The sequence below is a fragment of the Bidens hawaiensis genome, unplaced genomic scaffold (assembly GCF_021521415.1).
Source record: "Bidens hawaiensis isolate Kalapana, Puna unplaced genomic scaffold, B.hawaiensis_p1.1 tig00028823_1, whole genome shotgun sequence".
NCBI lineage: Eukaryota > Viridiplantae > Streptophyta > Magnoliopsida > Asterales > Asteraceae > Bidens > Bidens hawaiensis.
The window spans coordinates 12,342-34,050 of NW_027494741.1; the positions used below are offsets into that span (position 1 = coordinate 12,342).

Below are 21,709 nucleotides of genomic sequence, written 5' to 3' on the forward strand. Positions count from 1 at the left end.
TTAAAGCAGTTCATTGCAGACCATACGATCAATTTGTTATCTTTTGTGTCATTTAGTTTGATATATTGAAATAATATTTTTTTTTCTCTTTTTAGAATATGATGTAAATATTTACCTACGGTTATTTTAAACAGATTTATGGGTTCACACCCTAATTGGAAATACATTAAGATATTTATGTCTTATAGTCTTCGATTAAAAAAGTAGTTCATTACAGGCCATACGATCAGTTTGATATCTTTTGTGTCGGTTGACACAGTATATTGAAATAATGAGCATTAATTAATAGTGTTATTTTTTTTGTTTGTTAAAAATATGATGTAAATATTAACCTTCGGTTTTGCCAAAAAGATTTATCCCTAATTGGAAATACATGATGATATTTATGTCTTATACCCTTTGATTAAAGTAGTTCATTGCAGACCGTACGATCAATTTGTTATCTTTTGTGTCATTTAGCTCGATATATTGAAATATTATTTTTTTCCTTTTTTTAGAATATGATGTAAATATTTAATTACCTATGATTTTTTTTAAACAAATTCATGGGTTCACACCCCTAATTAGAAATACATTAAGATATTTATGTCTTATAGTCTTCGATTAAATAGTGTTATTATTATTTTTTTGTTAAAAATTTGATGTAAATATTTACCTTCGGTTTTGCCAAGCAGATTCATCCCTAATTGGAAATACATGATGATATTTATGTCTTATATATAGCCTTTGATTAAAGTAGTTCATTGCAGACCGCACGATCAATTTGTTATCTTTTGTGTCATTTAGCTCGATATATTGAAATATTTTTTTTTCCTTTTTTAGAATATGATGTATATATTTACCTACGGTTATTTTAAACAGATTCATGGGTTCACACCCCTAATTGGAAATACATTAAGATATTTATGTCTTATAGTCTTCGATTAAAAAAGTAGTTCATTACAGACCATACAATCAGTTTGATATCTTTTGTGTTGGTTGGCTCGATATATTGAAATAATTAGCATTAATTAATAGTGTTATTTTGTTTGCTTGTTTAAAATATGATGTAAATATCAGGCTATAAATATTCTCCTTTCTTCCTCATTTCAATCCTGCAAAAAGGGCTCTGATATTTGACCATTGCACGCATACACATGCATACCAAGGTTTATCAGAAGTAGTAAGCTGGGCACAATGACTGAGAAAGGTAAGATCTACCTTTTTATTTCTTGCATCGTTGAATCTGTCTATCACGTGTGCTTGTTTTTTGCCATCTCCACTTTGGTGGGATGGTAAAGGCTTTGGCCTTTGGGTGAGAGGTCCAGGGTTCGATCCCTGGCAATGGCGGTTTAATGTAAATAGTAGGAGGAAAGCTTAAACATTCAAAAAAAAAAAAAAAAACGTGTGCTTGTTTTGAAATGGATCTTTTAGCTTGGTTTTTTAATGAGTTTAGTTAAATTTATATCATGTTTTATAATCACTTTGAAGTAGATCTTGTTTATTAGTTACTAGCAAATTCGGTAATAACGATATGTTTATGTTGCAATAATACTTCAATTTAAATCTGTTTAGCTTGATTTCGGGATATCCCCAAAAGTAGTTTCTTATTGTTGATTTGAGACAAATTTAACATTTTTTTTTTGCATAATTAAGAATTTTTATTTTGGTCTTTAAGTTAGTTATAATTTGTATTACATTGTTAGTTATAATTTGTATTAAAAGGTCAAAATCAATTTAATCATGTTAATTTTTATTTTATTTTAGATACATGGTCAAAATTAGTTTTACTTGTTGTGAAATTTTGGATTCCGTAATTCATAATTTATTTTTCTTTTTGTTATAGATGAACCGGAAGAACAACCATATTCAGGAGGACTACTTGAAAAGATTGATTTTTTGCAAAAGAAACCAGTGACAGAAAGAGTATATTTTTATTTTTCAAAATGGTGTGTTTTCAATATGTTTTTGCTATTTTTTATGTTTGATTAATTTATCTTGTTTTCTCACTTTATATATTGATCTTTTGCAGTCTATCCGGATCAGATCATAACATGTTGATTATTCATAGCACTTCGGTCTCTGGTATTAGAAACCTCTGCAACGAACAAGAGAAGACGCATTGACCGTGACCCACAATCGTCAAATATACAAGTAGCACCACCTCGACCATAGCAGTGGCCACATACCTATGACTGCCCAATATGTTTGGGCCTTATGCTAAAGCAATGGCCACAATATGCAGTCACATGTTTTGTCATGGCTGCATCAAAAGCGCTATGTCAGCTCAGGGCAAGTGCCCTATTATTTGTCAGGAAGAAACCCCCCTCATGAGCTGACATAGCAGTTGTTATGCAGTCATGACAGAACATGTGACCGCAACTTGTGGTCATTTCTTCAACATAAAGCCACAAGAAAATTGGGTAAACGGAGCAGTAGGTTAGCGGGTCACTTGGATCAGGTCGTTGCTTTCTCTACAAGCAGAATAATGAAGAGTGGGCAGTTGTTGATCCCTGCAGTGAAGGCGTAATCTTTAGGAAATGCTCATTGCCAAAAAAAAGCAGTCTATTGCTTGTACCAATTGTTTAGGATAGAAATTCGTATTGTATAGCCACATGTGTTTAATGATTAATGTAGCAAGGGTTGGACTGTTATTGTTGCACAATTTGTGTTGTTTGGGAGTTAGTATTACAACTTTTTAAAATTCTTCTTTGTGAATACCTATCCTCTAACGCGTTCAATAGCAAATGAAAAAATCCCTGTATAGATAAGACCAATCAACAACCGTGACAAATTAGTTTTAACAAGAGCTGTGAAAGTTAGGAGATTGAATTTGTGCTAGGTTTCAATTTGTTTTTCTTTGTGATGTATCTAATGATCAATTGAATGCCCATTTAGCTAAACAGGTTTACGGGTTCACACCCCTAACCATAAATACATTAAGATATTTATATCTTGTAGCTTTTCATTAAGATGTAGTTCATTACCAAGCTGACCGTATGGTTTAGTTTGCTATTTTTATGTCGGATACTTCATTATTTTTAATTAACGAGATTTTTTTTTCGAACAACCAACAAAAACAAACTTTATTAAACACCAACAACCGGAGACAAAGAAGGTACTCTACAAATTAATAATCATTATTTAATTAGAATTAATTTGTAGAGTTAATTTAACATGATTATTTTTCAAAAAATAATGTAATGATTCACATGTGCTGACATAAAACACATATTTAAAATATAAAAAATCAAATATATTGGTCACCCTGACATTGCCCATTTAGCTAACAGATTCACGGGTTCATACTCCCAACAAATATACATGAAGATATTTATATCTTATTATAGTTGTTGATTAAGATGTAGTACATTGACTAGCCGACCGTATAGTTTGTTTGTTACGTTTTATGTCGGTTATTTTGAATAATGAACATTAAATTCTAGAGTTAATTTAATTGGTTTATGAAGAAATACGGATCTGCTCCCCACGAATGGGTCCTAGATCCAATGAATCCACAGGGTAGGATACGGTTAACTACTGATACGATATGAACTCAATTGCCCAAAGTCCAGTGACGTGAACCTGCAAAACAGACACCGTGAGCTCGTTACGGGAAGGACAAGAGGGGGGGTCTTCCTGTAACATCCCGAATTTCTAAGAATAATATTATATATATTATTTATTTATGAAGGGGAACGTCTACTTGATTTGGTAGAGAAGTAGTAAAATAACAAAGATGGTTCAAGTGGGCTAATTAGATAGAATTAAATATGGACCAAGAAGGAAAGATGGGCCTTAGGTCCATGGGCTTAAGGGAGTATAAATACCCCTTAAACCCTAATCCTTTCCTATTTTTATCTCTACACCATAGTCTACACCTTAGAAAACACACACAACACCATCTTATAACCCGAACCAAGATCCGAAGGCGAAAACCCGAGCTTGTTGGTGCTGGAACGTCGTGACGGACCAAAACAACATCAAGGCTTAATCGTGTTCGTAGTTCGACTCGTTTAAGGTACGTTTATAATTAGAAATCGTTCGTTTAGGTTCGGATTAGTTTGGGGAATCACAGATCTGTTCTTGTATGTTGAAAACGAATCAAACACAACAAGTAATACTGACATCCATTAACGTTTGATATGTTAATCGATAACCTCAAATAACCCGTAACCTATATGCCTAAATCGCACCCCTTAAACACTGATGTTTGGCTGATTTGATGGTTAGGGTTTGTAGGCGCTGTAATTTCGAATCCATTGATCCCTGGAATGGACTCAGGTTTAGCGGAGGTCCTAATTTGAGACCGAACCCAATTTACAACTTCACATTTGTTTTGAATCAAAAGGAAGTTAATCGTGATATTTGGTTAAGAAACGAGGGTTTAATTGTAGATCTGATGAATGTTGACTATTCTGTGTTCTTGGCAATTTTGACTTTGACCCTAAGTCAAAGTCTGGATAAGAACAGGGTTGATTCGCTAAGAATGGTGCAATTCGCTACGTCCAGATAGCGAATTAGTTCAACCATTCGTTAGGACAAATTAACGAATTAGATCACCCAGTTCGTTATGCTAAGATGACGAATCAAGTGATTCGTTACCCACTAGTTCGCCATGGAATGATAACGAATCAAGTGATTCGTTACCTGCCCAATTCGTTATGACAAGTTAACGAATCAGAGGACGAACCAGATGATGATTATATGACGAATCAGTTAACGAACTAGATTATGAAAGTAACGAATTAGCTAGCGAATTAGGCTTAATTCGTTATGGCGAAGAAGATAGCGAATCGACCCCAGCTAGGGGCTCTGCCCCTTGGACCCTGCTAGGGGCTGGGGCGCTGCCCCCGAACCCCCGTTCGTTGAGGGTTATAATTAGATAGAAATACGATATGTGTAGTAATAGTTAATTGATACATGTGAATATTATACAGTTAGCCGTGCACAGCTCAAGAAAGGGATTACGATTAACGGTGAACGTAACCGCATTCAGGTGAGTTTCTAGCCCCACTTCCTTGTTATGTTTTCGGGGCTGTGTGCATACTCGAGGTGATTAGTTAATACACTTACCTTAAGTGGTAAGTGTATGCTATATATGATATGTGATAGATATGAATGATTGTTTGTCGGTACGTGAACGATCTTCGGATATTGCGCGTACTGTCAGGTTATAAATAAAGATATGAATGTTATATGTAATCTATAAATGATGTATGACCGTGATAGATAAATGCTTGTCGGGGCGTGAACGATCTTCAGATATTGCACGTATCGACAAGGAGTATGATTGTTAAATGAATGATGTGTAGAACGCCTAGAGTGTTCTTATGCTACGATGTGATTATTGTATATGCAAATAAGTGTATGCAGGTACAGGGATGGCAAATAAGTTCTATATCTGACTTAGTAAGTTAGGATGACAAATCCCTCTAACTTCTGTTGGACATAGACTTGGCAGGTGTTGGCGTAGTTAACGACGGCGGGCCTTATACGTGATATAGATGATAGATGTAAACGTAGATAGGGACAATGGGCATTATACGTGTTATAGGTATAGACGTCAACGTAGATAAGGACTGCGGACCTTATACGTATTGTAGATAGGTGTCAGCACAGGAAAGGACTGCGGACCTTATACATGCTATATTGTGTTGTGATAGCATAGGGAGGACTGCGGACCTCTTACGTGCTAATAAATAGGTTGTAACACAGGGAAGGACTGCGGACCTTGCACGTGTTGTTAATATAGGATGGTATAGGGAAGGACTGTGGACTTTGTACGTACCATAAATGGTGAACATAGGTAAGGACGACGGACCTTTTTATGTTCACGACCTTGAGTATAGGTATAGACGGCGGACTATGAACATACTCACGGTGGATTGAGGTAGGTAGTAGCAAGTATGTATGTAGAATAGAAGGTTAACTGGTTAAGCATGAATATGTATCTTCGGATACATAAGTATGTATGATATGTGTATGTATTGTATGTTACCTGATTAACTAGAACTCACTCAGCGTAGCTGACTTTTAGTATGCACCCAGGTGAGCTGATTATAGAGTTAACATGAGGATGACACATGGCATGGATTGAACGGCTGGCATCTGAAGAAAGAAGAAAAGATGTTTTAAGTATAATGTTTTGTGTTATGGTATCAAATAAATGATTTAATGTTTTGTAATAAACGGTTAAAGTTTTATATTCCGCGAAAGTTTTAATAAACTCTGATTTGTAGAACTGTGTTTATGAGTAAATCCGACGCTAAAGTAGGGCTACCGGGAACGGAGCCTTACACTTCCCGTAACCACCCTCCGGCGTGAGTATAATTATTGTTCTGTAGAAGATATCACTTAAGTAAATTGAGAGAGTACACTGGGAGTGGATGAATACCTCATGACGATCGAGAGGGTATTTATAGCCGAAGGGTGTGGGAAGGTGATTGGGCCAGCTGTCCCTTAAGAAGATACCAGTATAACCGTCTGGACACGTATCTCTATGTGATAGGTTCAGTTTATACGTTGCATATGCATGTATAACAACCTGGACACGCGTCCCCTTATCATTGGTTAACAGGGGAATATTGGCCATATGCATGGTTATAACGGCATTGTCAGGTGTCACTAGCTGATTGGTCGAAAGATCACGTATTGCCCAAGAAAGCGTCTTGGCACATCTTCTAGAAGGTAATTGGTTATTAACAGCTGTCCCGGAGCATTATCTCGTGGTCATTTACGCGGAAGGGTATTTCTTCTTGCGGAAGACCTTTAAGGGTGCTATGATGCTTCCACACGTGCTATGAGGGTGTTTCTTCCTCAACTGATTATGCGGATGGTTTATATGTCCCGCGGGTGCCTTTTGAGGGACTTCTGATTGACCCGCGGGCATTACTTAAGGGTATTTGGGTCTTTTTGATACCCTACCTCTATAGTTTAAATTTTGAAAATAATGTAATTATTCACCTGTGCCGACATAAAACATTTCATTCAAAAATAAAGTTGTTAAATTTATATATTATAACTTTTGATTAAGATGTACTTCATTGTCGAGCCGACCGTATGGTTTGTTTGTTACGTTTTGTGTCGGTTATTTCATTATTTTGAATAATGAGCATTAATTTCTAGAGTTAATTTAGTTGGTTAATTTTTGTAAATAATGTAATTGTTCACCTGTGACATAAAACATTTCATTTAAAAATAAAGTTGTTCAATTTATATCTTATAGCTTTTGATTAAGATGTACTTCATTGTTGTGCCGATCGTATGGTTCGTTTGTTACGTTTTGTGTCGGTTGTTTCATTATTTTGAATAATGAGCATTAATTTCTGGAGTTAATTTAATTGGTTTATCTTTGAAAATAATGTAATTGTTAACCTGTGACATGAAACATTTCATTTAAAAATAAAGCTGTTAAATTTATATCTTATAGCTTTTGATTAAGATGTAGTTCATTGTCGAGCCGACTATATGGTTTGTTTGTTACGTTTTGTGCCTGTTATTTCATTATTTTGATTAATGTCTGAGCATTAATTTTTATAGTTAATTTAATCGGTTTATTTTTAAAAATAATATAATTATTCCTGACATAAAACACATATTTAAAATATAAATATTAAATAAACGGGTCAGTCGCGAACCTGTTAGGTTGGCACGAACACTGCCCATTTAGTTAAACAAATTCACCGGTTCACACGCCTAACTAGAAATACATGAGGACATTTATATATGTTAGCTTCTGATTAAGATGTAGTTCATTGCCGAGCCGACAATATGGTTCAATTCATTATTTCTATGTCGGTTACTTCATTATTTAGAATTAATGATCATTAATTTTAGAGTTAAATTATTATTTTTTATTTAAAACGTAAAAGCGTAATGTAAATATCAGGCTATAAATATCCTCTATTCTTCCACACTTTACCCTCCAAGAAGAATTATATCCTTTTGTTTCATTCACATACACACACATACCAAGTTTATTTGAAGTAATAAGTAAGACACAATGACTGAGAATGGTAAAATATGCCTTTTGATTTAATTCTTGCATTGTTGAATCTATCGATCACATTTGCTTGTTTTGAAATAGATCTTTAACCTTGTTGAGTTTAAATACAGTTATATGATGATGTTTTATAATCACTTTGAAGTGATTTATGAAAGATATATCATTAGTAGATCATTTTTATGATTTATGAGCAAATTCAGTAACAACGATATGTTTTTGTTGCAAAAACACTTCAATATAAACCTTTTTAGACTCATTTTCGGATATCCCCGATATCTATTTCTTGTTATTGATTTTTGACAAAAAAAAAATAGCTCTTTTCGCATAATTAAGATTTTCTTGTGTTGGTCTTTTAAGTCAGTTAGGAAATGGTCAAAATCATTTTAATCCATTTCACATTAAATTTGATGCATTTCTTATCAATTTGGTGGCTGTGTTATTAATTTGCTCCGTTCAATTTTGTTTGTTGTGACATGTTGGATTGAGTGATTCACAATTTTTTTTTGGTTATAGATGAACCAGAAGAACAACCAAGGACGAAAAGAGTAGAAAATTTTTTAAAATGGTGAGTTTTCAATATGTTTTGTTGTTTTTTATGTTTTATTAATTTTATATGTTTTCTCACTCTATACATTGATCTTTGGCAGTTTATCAGGATCGAGCATAACATGTTGATCGTTCATAGTGTTGCGCCAGGCTCTTCCATAACACTTTGGCCTCTGGTAAGAAGGTAATCTCTCTTCTTATTCTAGCTGAGAGAATATGGAGTATCCACACCAAGCCATAGAAGAAGCCTTGGCATTGACCCGCATCCCCTACCTACGCTTGCCTTATCAACTCAAACCGGAAGACCACAAAATGTGGTCACATATTCTGTCATGGCTGCATCAAAAGTGCGATGTCAACTCAGGGTAAGTGCCCGTCGGGAAAAGATCACCCCCTAGCTGACATAGCACTTTTTATGTAGTCGTGACAAAATAAATGTGACCACAGTTTGTGGTCATTTATTCAACATAAGGGCAGGTAGATCGGTTGGTTAGCGGGTTGTTTGGATCATGTTGTTGCTTTCTCTACAAGTTGAATAATGGAGAGTGCGCAGATGTTGATCACTTGTAGTGAAGGTGTACGCTTGAGGAAGGGTAAGCTGCGTAAAAGAATTAGCCTATTCCTTGAACCGGCCGATTGTTTAGGATAGAAATTAGTATTGTATTGTTTTTTTTATTATACCCACGTCTGTAATTATGTGTATGGCTATATATAGCCCCCCCCTGTTTTAATGAATATAATGTAACAAGCTTTCATCTTTCCTTATGCAAAGTACTATCACTCTCTGCCTTAACGATCTATATGACATTACAACGTATATCATTTTCATATATAATTGTGTTTTTTTTCTTTGTTTAAATGTTATATTGGTTGAATCTTGGGGTGTTGGGTTCATTGAACTTTGATTTTATAAAGAATTGAAACTTGTGAAGGGAATTTTTTTGATGAACTGGATTTGGAATTCAAAATTGTAAAAGAAAGTAGTATCTTTTAATCATGTTCGATTTGTAAATTTATTAAGGAAGTTGCAATGTAGTTGTTCCGTTTTGCGAAGGCCTTTGGGCCAGTTTGACACTGGGCAACTCATATATTTGATTAGAAGGGCTTGTTTTATGTTTTTTTTTTGGTTCTCTAAGTTATTAAGTTATTGAATCTAATTGTTCTCTATATAAATCATGAGCAGAGTTAAAATACAAATGAAAATAAAAAAAAGAGAAGTGTGAGAAGAAATTGTGACCATACAAAAACCCCTTAAAAATAAATTCAAAAAAAAATCATAACTCAAAATATAAATAAAAAATAAAAAAGTTTTAAAAAACTAAAATGTTTGGGACCATCATTTCCATTAAAAAATGACGAAAAGACACAATGCCGAGATCAAAGACACAATAACGAAAATGAACAAAATACACAATTATAACTAAAAAACACAATATTTCGCAAAATATAACACAATGGCGAACAAAATATAGCACAATGTTAAGTAATATAACACAATATAAAGAAAAAAAAGACACAACCAATGACGAAAATAAACACAATTATAAATAAAAAGACACAATGATCTTTTTCACTCACAATTGTGTTTTTTTAGAACGACAAAGACGGTGGAAACATTTTTGTGTTTTACCTTTTTCATTTTTTTTATTAAATTTTGAGTTATGATTTTTATTATTATAATTATTTTTTTAGAGGTTTTTTTGTATGGCTACAAATTCTTCTTATTTTTGTTCCCCTTTGTAAAATAACTTGACCCATAAATCATAAGCATCTTTGTACCGAGCATAATAAAGATTCCCTAGTTGCATACTGCGGTAATGGGTTGTTCCCAAGAATTGTTAAAATATTTTGGGCAAAAGACGAGAAAAAATGTGCGCTTGTAAAAAGGTTTTTTATTGGCTTCAAAAAATTACATTTTTAAATGGATTTATTGGGTTATGCTTTGGAATGCGCATATTTTTCAATATAAAAATGCTTAAATGAATTAGGTAATTGGGTTTAAATATTAAAAATCGGTGTTTTAAAAACCGATTCAAACCGGCGAGTTGAACCGTTTAAACTGAATTTCGCACAGTAGGCCGGTATTTTTGACCGGTTTGCTAGAACATCGTACCGGCAGTTTTTGTCTAAAATACTGGTTTTTACCGGTAAACCGGTTTTAAGCCCGAAAAAATTTTTATATTTGCAGCCCGTATTTTTTCACAATTACTTTTAACCAAACAATCAACATTTAAATGTGTAAACTTTAGGAGTATTTTTTTTAAATTGAATGCTTTTACATTATTTTTTTAATATGGATTAACTTTTGGATTATTTTTTGTTATAGGAATCATTTAATTTTGGGTTATATTTGGATTAAAGTTACATTTATAGAAATTATAATGTAAGCTATTCAACCGGTTGAACCTCCCGGTATAACCCGGTTCAACCGGTTGTACCATTTTTTAACCTAATCCGGTACAAGCAAAATACCGATTTTTAAAACATTGTTAAAAATACATACTTGTTTTCATACATGTGTGTGTAATTTTTTAAAAAGTTTTGGCCTAACGTGGTGATCGGGCCAGGAGTTGTCACCCCATGAAAGCCGGAAGTACTGTGAGTGTGGACGTAGGTGTTTTGTCTGAACCATGTAAATCATGTATTTTTGTTTGTGTGTGATATTTTTTTCGCCACATCAATTGCTTAACAATAGTGGCAGTGAAAGCGGTGATGACAATAGTGGGTGGTGTCGATGATTGAGGAGGTGGTTGCCATGTTCTTTTAAGTCGGTGGTGGTGTTAATAGTGATGGCGGTGGCTGATTGACAATTGTGTCGGGTTTGCGGGTTGAACTACACAATCCAACACAACCCATATTTTTATTTATGTCAAAGACATCAACTTTAACCCTCTCACATTTAAGATCATGTAATTCAAACACGACTATTTAACCCATTTATCTAAACGTGTCAAACGAGTTGGTGGGCGGAGTTGTAAACGTGCTAATTGAGTGGTTCACCTTTCCAAAAAACAGGTTAAAGACATACACATGTCAGTACCCTTTTTTTTCTAAATTAAAGATTTTGTTGGGTTGGCATGTTTAACTAACGAGTTAAACTAACAAACAAAATAGGATGTTACTTTTGATGGATATCAAGTAGCATTAGAATATCTTCAAGAAATCATTTAGCATCTGTTTATTTAGCTTTTTACCAACCTGGATTCATATACTATATTGTTGCTACTTGCTAAAGCCTAAATCTTTTATATTCACTTGTTTAAGACCATTGTTTCATTTCTTGCTTCCCACCAATTTTGTCAACTAGATCTAACATTCGCAGTCTTGAACCAGGCTCGAATGATCTTGGATGTTGTTGAAGGAGTCAATGTTATTAGAATTTAGAAGTAAGAATCATAAGGCATAAAAGGCCATGATCTGTTTCTCTTAGTGGGTCCAGTTGGTGAACTGCTTGACCTACAAATGCAATTTGGGCCCTTGAAATCTGCATCTTGTTCTAATCCAACCCTCATCACATGCAAAAGAAACTCGTGTGTACCAAACTCAACCAAAGTATTAGGTATGTGGTCCCTTTTACAAAAAAGTTTTTTTTGACTTAACCAAGTTTATTTAAAATTAGTAGAGATTCAGTACCCAATCATGCTCAAATGCTTTTATACATATTGTATAAAAGTTTTATTAAGGGTCAGACTCTACGCACATCAGCTGATCAACTAATCAACACCCTTAAACGATACGTCAGTTTACCATTAATCTTACAAGGATTAAATGTGCATTCACAAGAAAAAAATAAAACATTATCATCCATTTACTAAAAAATCATCAAATCTAAACGGTCATACAGAAAAGAAACAACTGATATAACATATCGCACATTAAATAAACAGCTTTTAAAGGACATTCCTTTAAGCAAGCCCTCTATTAATTAATATTCTAAACTTAGGTTTTTTTAATAATAAGATCTCATAGGTTTGACTAATGTACTATGTGTTGACCTTAGATGTTATTATTTTCATTTTATATCCTAGAAACAAAATGGTTTTGTCCTAGTTTGTATAGGAAAGAACTATATAATTCAAAACTCAAAATCACCTCAAACCCATTTCACTTTTGTCCTTACCCTCCCACCCTATTTCTCTTTCCCAAAAACTCTTTTCCATCTGCAATTTTAAATCTAGGGTTTTTTATTTCACTTCCAAATTCACATTTTTTCACCATCCTACACAGGTTTGTCTGCCCTAATTTCTACATTATCAAGATTCAAGAACCTAAAATATTGTTCTTGTAACCTCTTTGTGTTGCTTGTACTCATAAAGCTTGAATCTTTTTCACTAAAGGTTCAATCTTTTTCTTGTTTCTTGAAAAACCCTTGTAAAACCCTCTTTCAATTTTAGTTTATCTTTTGTGGGTGTTGCTCAATTTTGTATTTTTAGGTCGAATTTTGTGAAAAGTTTTGAGTCTTGACAGGTGTTTGTGGTTATTTTGTTGTTAAATTTTGTGGGTTTTGCTCAATTGTGGTTTTAGAAGTGTGTGTAATTAGGTTGGTGTGAGATTAGTGGGTAAATGCATGGATGGAAGGGAAGGAATCCCATCATTTTATCTCAATAGAGGGTTTCGGGGATCGGGTTCTAACGTCGGGTCGGGTTCGAATGGCGGGTCGGGTAATCAGGGTGGAGGGTTTCAAGTCCCACCTGGTTTCAAGATTCAATCAACCCCTAATTTATCGCCCGTTAGCCATAGCAATATGAGGTTAGCACCTTCGATAGGTTCTTCGTTTCATTTGGAACATAACACACCGCCACCGCAACCACCACCGCCTAGTTTCCCTCATGGATTTAACTTGGAAGGTGGTGGCGGCGGTGGTGCAGCCGCCATTCCTGCTCTTCCCGACCCTAGAAGTGGAAGCGGAAGTGAGTCTGTTGTTGTAAAGAAAAAAAGAGGGAGGCCTAGAAAGTATGCACCTGATGGGAACCACATGGCTTTGGGATTAACGCCTGCACCCGCGGTTGCAACACCTGATCCAACGACACCGACACCACAAAAGAAAAGGGGACGGCCTCCTGGCAGCGGAAGGAAGCAACAGCTTGCAAATGTTGGTATGTTTATTATTTTTGGTTGCTTTATGCATTTTATATTGGTCTTGTGCAGATTCTTTTACATCATTAAATTGTGAGTATGCATGTATTGGTTTAGATTGTAGCATCTTGTTCTACAATTTACATTGGTTGGTATGATCTTGGACTTTTTGTGTTTTCATGTATCAGTTTAAATTTTACACTTTTCTCATTCTTGTGTTTTCATGTTGTTTTCTTATTAAAATGCATTGGTTTGTATTTTATGTTCTCATTCTTGTGTGTTTCATGTTGTTTTCTTATTATAATTTGCGTAGGCGAATGGATGCATAATTCAGCAGGATCTGCCTTCACACCTCACATCATCCATGTATCAGTTGGAGAGGTATGCATGCGATAGTGTATTTAAAATGTTGACTGTCTATTAAATATCTAAATTCCCCTATAAACTAAAATTTCTCTGTAAAGATTATAACTTTGTGAGGGAAATGTTGTGATTTAGTTCGGGTCATCCCAAAAATTAAACCTTTTTTTGCGAAATTTATTTTTCTTGAATCTTGAAATTGGAACTGATAAGCATTATTGTAAATCTTTATGTTGCAGGATGTTGCAGAAAAGATATTATCTTTTGCACAGCAAAGGCAACGGGCGCTCTGCATCTTGTCAGGCAATGGTACTGTTTCAACTGTGACATTACGCCAATTTACATCTTCTGGTGGGACCGTGACTTATGAGGTTTGACCACTTAACCTAAAAAAGCTAATTTGATATTCCGTTTGTCAAATCATGATTGTCACATTGTTCTATTAAAACAACTTTCTAGGGTCGTTTTGAGATTCTATGCTTGTCGGGTTGTTATCTGCTTGCTGAAACCGGTAGCCCCCGCAATCGTACTGGCGGTCTTAGTATTTCCGTTTGTAACTCTGATGGTCAAGTTCTTGGTGGCGCCATTGGTGGTAAACTTATCGCCTCCACCCTTGTTCAGGTTCATTTTTACACCCTTTTTTCTTCTCACTTTCATTTTAGTGATTTTATGCAAATTACATATTCTTTGTTGGTGGCAGGTGGTGGTTAGTAGCTTCTTATATGGTGGTGGAGGTGGCGGAGGAGGAGATAATTCTAAAGCAATAACCGCAATCGAGCCACCCTCGGGAGGCGAGAAGAGTCCTGGAGTTCAGCTTAACTAGATATTGTCTTGTAGATTAATGGTGGGCTATGTGTTTATGTATTTGTTACAAAACTAAAACAAGAAAACTTGACATGTTTATGTTTGTTTAGCCCTAGAGCTTTTCTTTATTTATTTGTTCAGTAGATCTTGTAATGCACAATTGTCATCTGTAGCTATTGTCTTTCTTTGAGGCTAATGTTCATTTCTAGGGTTTGTTCATGTTATTCTAGCCATAGTTATTAAAAGCCCTCGCCTCTTGTGCCTAGGCCCATTTTTCAGGCCAGGCCCAATGTCTGCGCTTGTAGTTTCTAGGCCCTTGCTTCTTGAAGGTGACAACACCTCTACTTGCATTCATGACGGATCAAGAATAATAGTCATTTGAACGTTTACTATTTATTACTTTTTGACCTCTTGGTTTTTATGTTTTGAACATTTTGGTACTTTACTTTAAACAATTTGTTATTCAAGTTTTGGAATTATATTTGAATCTCGACTCTTTTAGAGCTTTTGGTGCTAATAGCCTTTGTTTATTATATATGAAGAATAGTATTATATTTCTAATACATAATATTTTTATATTTTTCTTTATTTAAGTGCGCTTTTTCTTGTCTTAGGTCCTCACTTATTTTGTGCCTCGCGCCTAGGCCTCAGGCGAGGCCTATGCGCCTCAAGTGCGTCTAGAACATTTGATAACTATGATTCTAGAAAGTTTTTTCATGTTTCTTAAATTATTCAATATAAGTTTTCAATCATCCAACAGAAAATAATACATAATATGCCATTATCCAACACATTCAAACAGTTTAAAACAAAGTGTTTCTGCAAATCTTGAAATCTACAGGAGACCCAAGTGTTTCTGAATGTCCCTCTGCAAAAAATAAACAAGGGTACATTAAATCAAACAAGTTTATGCAAAATATGATGATGACTGTTTTTAGAAGGGTATTTTTGTCTTTTTACCTCGATCGTAAGAGGGGAAGTTGTGGGATAATAGCGGTCAACAGGTATACCATTTTTATCAACCAAGAACTTGGAAAAGTTCCATTGAATGTCTCCTCCAAGGATTCCATAGAACCCTGTTTTCAAGAACTCGTACACGGGTGCTGCGTTCTCACCATTCACATCGATCTGTGGTGAAATTGCATCAAAGTTTCAAACTTTTTTATAAATTTTGAAAATTTAGTAGTTTTTTGATGATGGGTTGTTTGGATTTTTACCTTGTCAAAGATGGGAAACTCAGATTGGAATTTGGTGCAAACAAAGTCCACAATCTCTTCATTAGTTCCTGGTTCTTGAGCCCCAAATTGATTGCATGGAAATGCCAAGATCTCAAAACCTGCATTCATTGCAGTCAAAACCTTGTATTTCAACTAGTAACTGACACCATCATTGCTAATAATACAAATAAAAACCCTACTTTTCGTTACAATAACGAATTATTCTTTCTACAAACATCACTGATGTGCTATCTAGACGCCAATGACGAAAAGTGGTCAAATGGGTCGTATTGACAGTCATATGAGGCATATGATAGGGCGAAAAAAGTTATGTAGGTTCACGGGGTGTATGACGAAATCATACGGTCAATATGATTTTTTGACTGATGTAACCACTGGAAAACGACATACGAACCCCCCCCCCCCCCCGTATGACCTTTTTCGCCCCATCATATAGGCGAAAAAGGTCATATGGTACGATGTGACAGGCAAATTGGTGCATACTTTTAGGGGCGGTGTACCAATAGTAGAGCCCATGTGTAATTGATGACGTGTTTTTTTCTTCAAGATCATTATTTTTTTGCAAATTACAATCTTTTTTATGGTTTTGCAACTAAAAAAGTCAATCTTCCATTATTCATATGACTCCATACCAAACTAACATCTTGAACATCATAATTCATAAATCTTGGTCAACATAGTTTTTGGTGGTTATGCACTTTCTTAGTTTGTTTGGAACGGTACCCCGATAATTTAAAAGGGCAACCGAGATTTCATTCTTTAAGATGAAATGCGCTTTATATCAAATTTTGAACACAAAACCAAAAACGACAAACCTTTCTCCTTGTACTTCAAATAAATCTGATTCAGTTCATCATAGTTGTTATTTGTAAGTCCACTGCCACAAAGAACCAACAACACAACTGACTGTAAGCCACTTTAGAATATATAATCACAAAGCCAATTCGAAAAGACAGTAAAATAGTAAAAAATGAGCTTGCTTATAGATGCTTACCACTTGGAAGCAACATTAACAATAAGTACAACTTTTCCCTTGTAAATGCTAAGGTCTACATCGTCACCCTTCGCATCCTGCGTCAAATTGAAGATTAAAATTTAGGGGAGTGCATGAAACCGAAAAAACTGAACCGAACCTAAAAGACCAAACTGAACGAAAAATCGACAGCTTAGTTTTATGTTTTGCTAAAATCCGAAACAACCGACCCGAACCAAATTTATAGATTTTCTTTTAGTAAGTTACAAGAATATAATATTTTAGCCTAAATGTATAATAATCAATAAGTTATTAATTAACAAAATTATTCACACACAAATTCAACATTTTAGGACAATTTCTTTTTTCGGCCCAAAATTTTCAAGCTCAATTGGCAAATCGGACAAAACCAAAGGGTTTTAAAATATGTAAAAAACTGAAGCCTTAATTCAGTTTTGGTTTCATGTTTTTTAGTCTAACTGTATAATAATCAATTAGTTATCAATTAATTAACAAAAATGATTTATAGCCCTTTGGTCAATTTTTCTCGGCCCAAAATTTTCAAGCTTGAATGGCAAATCCGAGAAAACCGGAACCGAACCCAAACTTAAAACTGAGAAACTGAAACCGGGCAGTGTTAAAAGATTCAAAAACCGAAATTTCAGTGTTTGGTTCAGTTCTAGCCCAAAACCGAAACATAACACAACACTAAAAACTAATACAAAATTCATGAGATCAAACCAAACCAAAGCTAGAGAGCCAAATTGACTAATAATCTAAATTTGGAAGCCTAATTTTATTGTTAATTTGAAAACTGAAGGTCAACTGTAGTAAATTAGTGAGAGTGAATTAACTGAAAATAAAATTAACTCATAATCAAATTCAGGGTTCTTGAGAGTGGGTTAGCAAGATGAAGATCAAACCTTGACTGTGAAATCATAGAGGGTTTTCTTGGGTTGGTCTGCCATGGATGATCTGAGAGCTGATTGCGTTGAAATTGGATTATTATTTTTTAATTCGGATAATCAAGAATTGACTTGACAAGATGCTAACTTTAGTTGGTGGCTACGGTTACAAACGTGACAAATTAAGTTTATACCTTTTTGGATCCTTTGATAATCAAAATTAAATGTTCAAATCATGATAACAACTTGATGTGACTATATGATTAATCTATCATTAATATTTCACATGAAATGTTTTTCAAACAAAGAGTTTTGAGTAAAGGGTACAACTAAATATTGACGATAATGAAGGTATGTGAGAACATATCGTGAAGGACATGTGTCATATACCTGGTGTGTCCACATGGTCAGCGGAACCCCACAAAATTTACAAAGGATGTTGGCGGTCTATAAGAACATCCTGTGCCACTTCACCGAGAAGGACATGTGTCACGTACCTGATGTGTCCACTGGTCAACGGAACCCCACAAAGATTTACAAGTGCATAACGTTATATTACAGTACATATAAAACCTAGAGTTTTGAACATCGTACAGCTCTAACTGAATTGCATATTAGAGCTGTCGTGAAGAACATGTTTTCATTTTCTAGTTTCACATTAAGAATATATGTTCACCTTTTGGATTTGAAAATTGAATGTTTTTATGAGAGCTGACTAGTAATATGTTTATTTTGAGAATTTCCAATTCCAGTGGTATTATATTAAACAAACTTTTTTACCCAATATTAAAAATACCAATATTTAGTCCATATTATGCAATCCATGTAAAAGCATCAATATTGATATATCATATACCACTCTCTAACATCATATGGATCATAACCCAAGTCAAACAAGATACTAAGTTTATTTCTAGCAAATCAAGACCACCATAAATATGTCCCATTGATGGCACCCAACTCCAAATCCAAACCACTGGTTAAGCTAGAAATGACCACCATGGCTAAACCAAACCGCCCTCATATTCTAGCCCTTGCGACGATTCTTTTGGTCGTGTTTCTTAGTACATCCACCGAAGCACAAGTTTGCAGCCCGAGTGGCCGCCTTAGGGGCAAGAAACCACCGGGAAACCATTGCAACGAACATAACATGGCGGAATGTTGCAAAGAAGGGAAGTTTTACGACATCTACCACTGCTCACCACCCGTGACACGAAGAACAGAAGCCATCTTAAAGCTAAATAGCTTTGAAGACGGTGGTGACGGCGGTTGGGCATCCCAGTGTGACGAAAAGTTTCACTCGGATAAGACCAGAGTAGTCGCCTTATCTACTGGTTGGTATAGCAATGGAAAAAGATGCCTTACAGATATTAAGGTTTATGGTAACGGGAAGAGCGTTAAAGCTAAGGTGGTTGACCAGTGTGACTCGACCATGGGGTGTGACGATGAGCATGCGTATCAACCACCATGCCGGAATGATATTGTTGATGCATCGGAGGCGGTTTGGGAGGCTCTTGGCGTCCCGAGAAAGGATTGGGGGTGGATGAAGGTTACATGGTCTGATTAACTAAAGTTTCACGGTGTAATAAAACTCGGTTCGGTTCGTTTTGTATCATTTCTGTAATAATAAATGTTGTTTACCAAACATTTGACACCATAAAACACAAGATATACATGTAAAAGGTTGTTTTATTACTATAAACAAACTTCACTTATATTAAGTTCAAAGTACGAAATCACATAACACGAAAACGAAAACCAAACAAGAAAACACGAGAGTACCATAATCCTTAAGCGACACCAAGCAGCTTCTTTATATCCTTCTGCAATAACAACAAAACCAAACACGAAAACATGAGTTTCGCAGCAATTCGAACATCAACAAGATTATTTTACATGTGTTACATGTGACATACCTCGATGCTTAGCGGAGTGGTGGTTGGGGCATAACGGTCAACGACTTTTCCTTCTTTATCAACCAAAAACTTTGTGAAGTTCCACTTAATGCTGTCACCAAGAAGCCCTCCTTCGCTTGAGCGTAAGAAATCGTACAGGGGTTCAGCGTTTTTGCCATTCACGTCAACCTACATTAACCACAAGTCAACAAATTCGGTCACCGCGATTTGTTCAGTTCCATGAAACAGTTTGGACAACACTTGTTGGTTTATATCAGTTACATGATATAAACCATAGACCAGTCTCAAAATATTTAAGTGTCTATATACTGATATCGTGCTTGTAATTGTAATTTCTTATAACGAGTGCCAAAAGAGCATAAAGAAATAATAAATTTCTTATTGCAGCCGTGGACGCAGGTCAGCTTAGACCAAACCACACAAATCTTTGCCTTGTGTTCATCCTAAGTTCGTTCCTAACAGCACTAACCTTAGCAAAGATGGGATACTCGGCTTTAAAGCGAGTGCAAGCAAACTCTTGAATTTCTTCATTGCTTCCGGGTTCTTGCCCTTTAAACTGATTAGATGGGAATGCAAGAATCTCAAGACCTATAAAATCACAAAAAGATTAAATAGATATAGGCTACAGAAAGTGAAACATATGTTTAAAGAGTAACAGGAAAAAAAAAACAAACCTACCTTTATACTTGTACTTTTGGTACAAGGTTATCAGCTCAGGGTAGTTAGAATTTGTAAACCCACCGTAACACAGAATTTGAAGTTAATTAAAAAAGAGCTAATTAACGAATAATTAATTATGGGGACATATTGTTTACCATTGTGATGCAACATTAACAATCAACAACACTTTTCCCCTGTACTGGCTAAGATCCACCTCTTGGCCCTTTGCATCCTAAAACAAAACCAACCAAAAATACTATTTAAAACACATTATAAACTAATACTAATTGATACTAAGATCACATTCAAAGATCTTCACTTTTGTGGGTACATGCCACCAACTGAAGTACACAAACCAAATGTTTGGTGGGAATTTCGTTATTTAATGAATGAAGATGAACAAGAAATTTCGTTCAGTTAACTAAATTAACTAACACGAAAAGAAGCCATAGCCATGTTCGTTCAATAGTGTTCGTGAATGTTTGATAATGTGTTCGTTTACATCTGTTTGTGTTCGTTAATGTTTGTTCATTGAAGGTTTTCTATATTCTTTAATGACTTTTTAATCTTATCAATTAAATTTAAACGAAATTATTATTATTATTAAATATAAAACCAAAATATATACGGGTATATGTCATATCTATATGTAAATTTATATATGATTATACGGGTATATGTGATATAGCTATATGTAAATTAATATATGATTATGAATGTTAAAATAAACATAAACGCAAGCTGATAGCCAAACTAAACCGTTCAAACCGACCATTCTCGGTTAGCCAAATCAAATAAATTATTTTGTGTTTGTGAATCGTTCACAAACAAGTTTATTTATTGAATGAACGAACAAGTCCAATGAATAATAATATGCATACTAATTATTAATTCAAGAAACAATCTTTCAAGATACCCATAACTGAAAAGTGAAAACACACAAAAACAAGAGATCAAAATGAAGAGAAACAAACCTTAACGGTGAAGTCGTAAACCGATTGCTTCGATTGCGCCATGGATTGATTCAATCTCGTACCCAACACTAGATTTCTATTGTAACCACCAAATCTTGTTTTTGATAATCCTGAATGATGAGAAATTGAAGAAACTGATGAAATTAACCGATGATAATTCGAAGGGGTTTTGTACGGGATAAGTACTAGAAGTCTTCGAGTAATAATAAGGTTGTTGAAGACACGAGCTGATGAACACGACATTGGGGTACTTCTGATTTATATAAACGA

At 34.8% G+C, this 21,709-nt stretch overlaps 4 protein-coding genes and 1 long non-coding RNA gene across 6 annotated transcripts; 3 read left to right on the top strand and 2 right to left on the bottom strand.

Moving 5' to 3' along the window:
- Window positions 1-738: 738 nt before the first annotated feature.
- LOC143577835 (uncharacterized) lies at window positions 739-2,202 on the top strand. The gene is made up of 3 exons (XR_013143178.1): window positions 739-1,189; window positions 1,826-1,928; window positions 2,012-2,202. It is a non-coding gene; the product is annotated as an uncharacterized LOC143577835 (long non-coding RNA).
- Window positions 2,203-12,670: 10,468 nt separating this feature from the next.
- On the top strand, window positions 12,671-14,933 carry LOC143577836 (AT-hook motif nuclear-localized protein 5-like). The gene is made up of 5 exons (XM_077061558.1): window positions 12,671-13,629; window positions 13,923-13,990; window positions 14,209-14,340; window positions 14,429-14,590; window positions 14,670-14,933. The coding sequence occupies exons 1-5, from the start codon at window positions 13,101-13,103 to the stop codon at window positions 14,790-14,792; spliced, it is 1,014 nt and encodes a 337-aa protein (XP_076917673.1). The 5' UTR covers window positions 12,671-13,100; the 3' UTR covers window positions 14,793-14,933.
- A 560-nt stretch (window positions 14,934-15,493) lies between these two features.
- Window positions 15,494-18,221, bottom strand: LOC143577837 (glutathione peroxidase 1-like). The gene is made up of 6 exons (XM_077061560.1): window positions 17,908-18,221; window positions 17,006-17,082; window positions 16,827-16,888; window positions 15,991-16,109; window positions 15,734-15,901; window positions 15,494-15,641 (listed from the first exon to the last, which is right to left on the bottom strand). Exons 1-6 carry the CDS (start codon window positions 17,950-17,952, stop codon window positions 15,609-15,611), a joined length of 504 nt encoding a protein of 167 aa, XP_076917675.1. The 5' UTR covers window positions 17,953-18,221; the 3' UTR covers window positions 15,494-15,608.
- A 617-nt stretch (window positions 18,222-18,838) lies between these two features.
- Window positions 18,839-19,564, top strand: LOC143577829 (putative ripening-related protein 1). The gene has a single exon (XM_077061555.1). The coding sequence runs from the start codon at window positions 18,839-18,841 to the stop codon at window positions 19,454-19,456; it is 618 nt and encodes a 205-aa protein (XP_076917670.1). The 3' UTR covers window positions 19,457-19,564.
- Window positions 19,423-21,709, bottom strand: LOC143577825 (putative phospholipid hydroperoxide glutathione peroxidase). Of its 2 annotated transcripts, XM_077061551.1 has the most exons (7): window positions 21,626-21,686; window positions 21,440-21,549; window positions 20,621-20,697; window positions 20,484-20,545; window positions 20,275-20,393; window positions 19,806-19,973; window positions 19,423-19,712 (listed from the first exon to the last, which is right to left on the bottom strand). In XM_077061551.1, the coding sequence occupies exons 2-7, from the start codon at window positions 21,479-21,481 to the stop codon at window positions 19,680-19,682; spliced, it is 501 nt and encodes a 166-aa protein (XP_076917666.1). In that variant the 5' UTR covers window positions 21,482-21,549; window positions 21,626-21,686; the 3' UTR covers window positions 19,423-19,679. The 2 variants fall into 2 exon arrangements, with proteins under 2 accessions (XP_076917666.1, XP_076917665.1); XM_077061550.1 differs by having other exon boundaries at window positions 21,440-21,709.

Excerpts from the sequence above, each read along its gene's own strand:
- LOC143577836 (XM_077061558.1), top strand. The coding sequence starts at position 13,101 with ATGGATGGAAGGGAAGGAATCCCATCATTTTATCTCAATAGAGGGTTT. Across the intron at positions 13,630-13,922 it reads GCAACAGCTTGCAAATGTTG|GCGAATGGATGCATAATTCA; the intron begins GTATGTTTATTA and ends TAATTTGCGTAG. Across the intron at positions 13,991-14,208 it reads TCCATGTATCAGTTGGAGAG|GATGTTGCAGAAAAGATATT; the intron begins GTATGCATGCGA and ends TTTATGTTGCAG.
- LOC143577837 (XM_077061560.1), bottom strand. The coding sequence starts at position 17,952 with ATGGCAGACCAACCCAAGAAAACCCTCTATGATTTCACAGTCAAG. Across the intron at positions 17,083-17,907 it reads TCTATGATTTCACAGTCAAG|GATGCGAAGGGTGACGATGT; the intron begins GTTTGATCTTCA and ends AATTTGACGCAG. Across the intron at positions 16,110-16,826 it reads TTTGAAGTACAAGGAGAAAG|GTTTTGAGATCTTGGCATTT; the intron begins GTTTGTCGTTTT and ends CAATGAATGCAG.
- LOC143577829 (XM_077061555.1), top strand. The coding sequence starts at position 18,839 with ATGGCACCCAACTCCAAATCCAAACCACTGGTTAAGCTAGAAATGACC.
- LOC143577825 (XM_077061550.1), bottom strand. The coding sequence starts at position 21,682 with ATGTCGTGTTCATCAGCTCGTGTCTTCAACAACCTTATTATTACTCGA. Across the intron at positions 20,394-20,483 it reads CCAAAAGTACAAGTATAAAG|GTCTTGAGATTCTTGCATTC; the intron begins GTAGGTTTGTTT and ends GTGATTTTATAG. Across the intron at positions 19,713-19,805 it reads CCACTCCGCTAAGCATCGAG|AAGGATATAAAGAAGCTGCT; the intron begins GTATGTCACATG and ends TTGTTATTGCAG.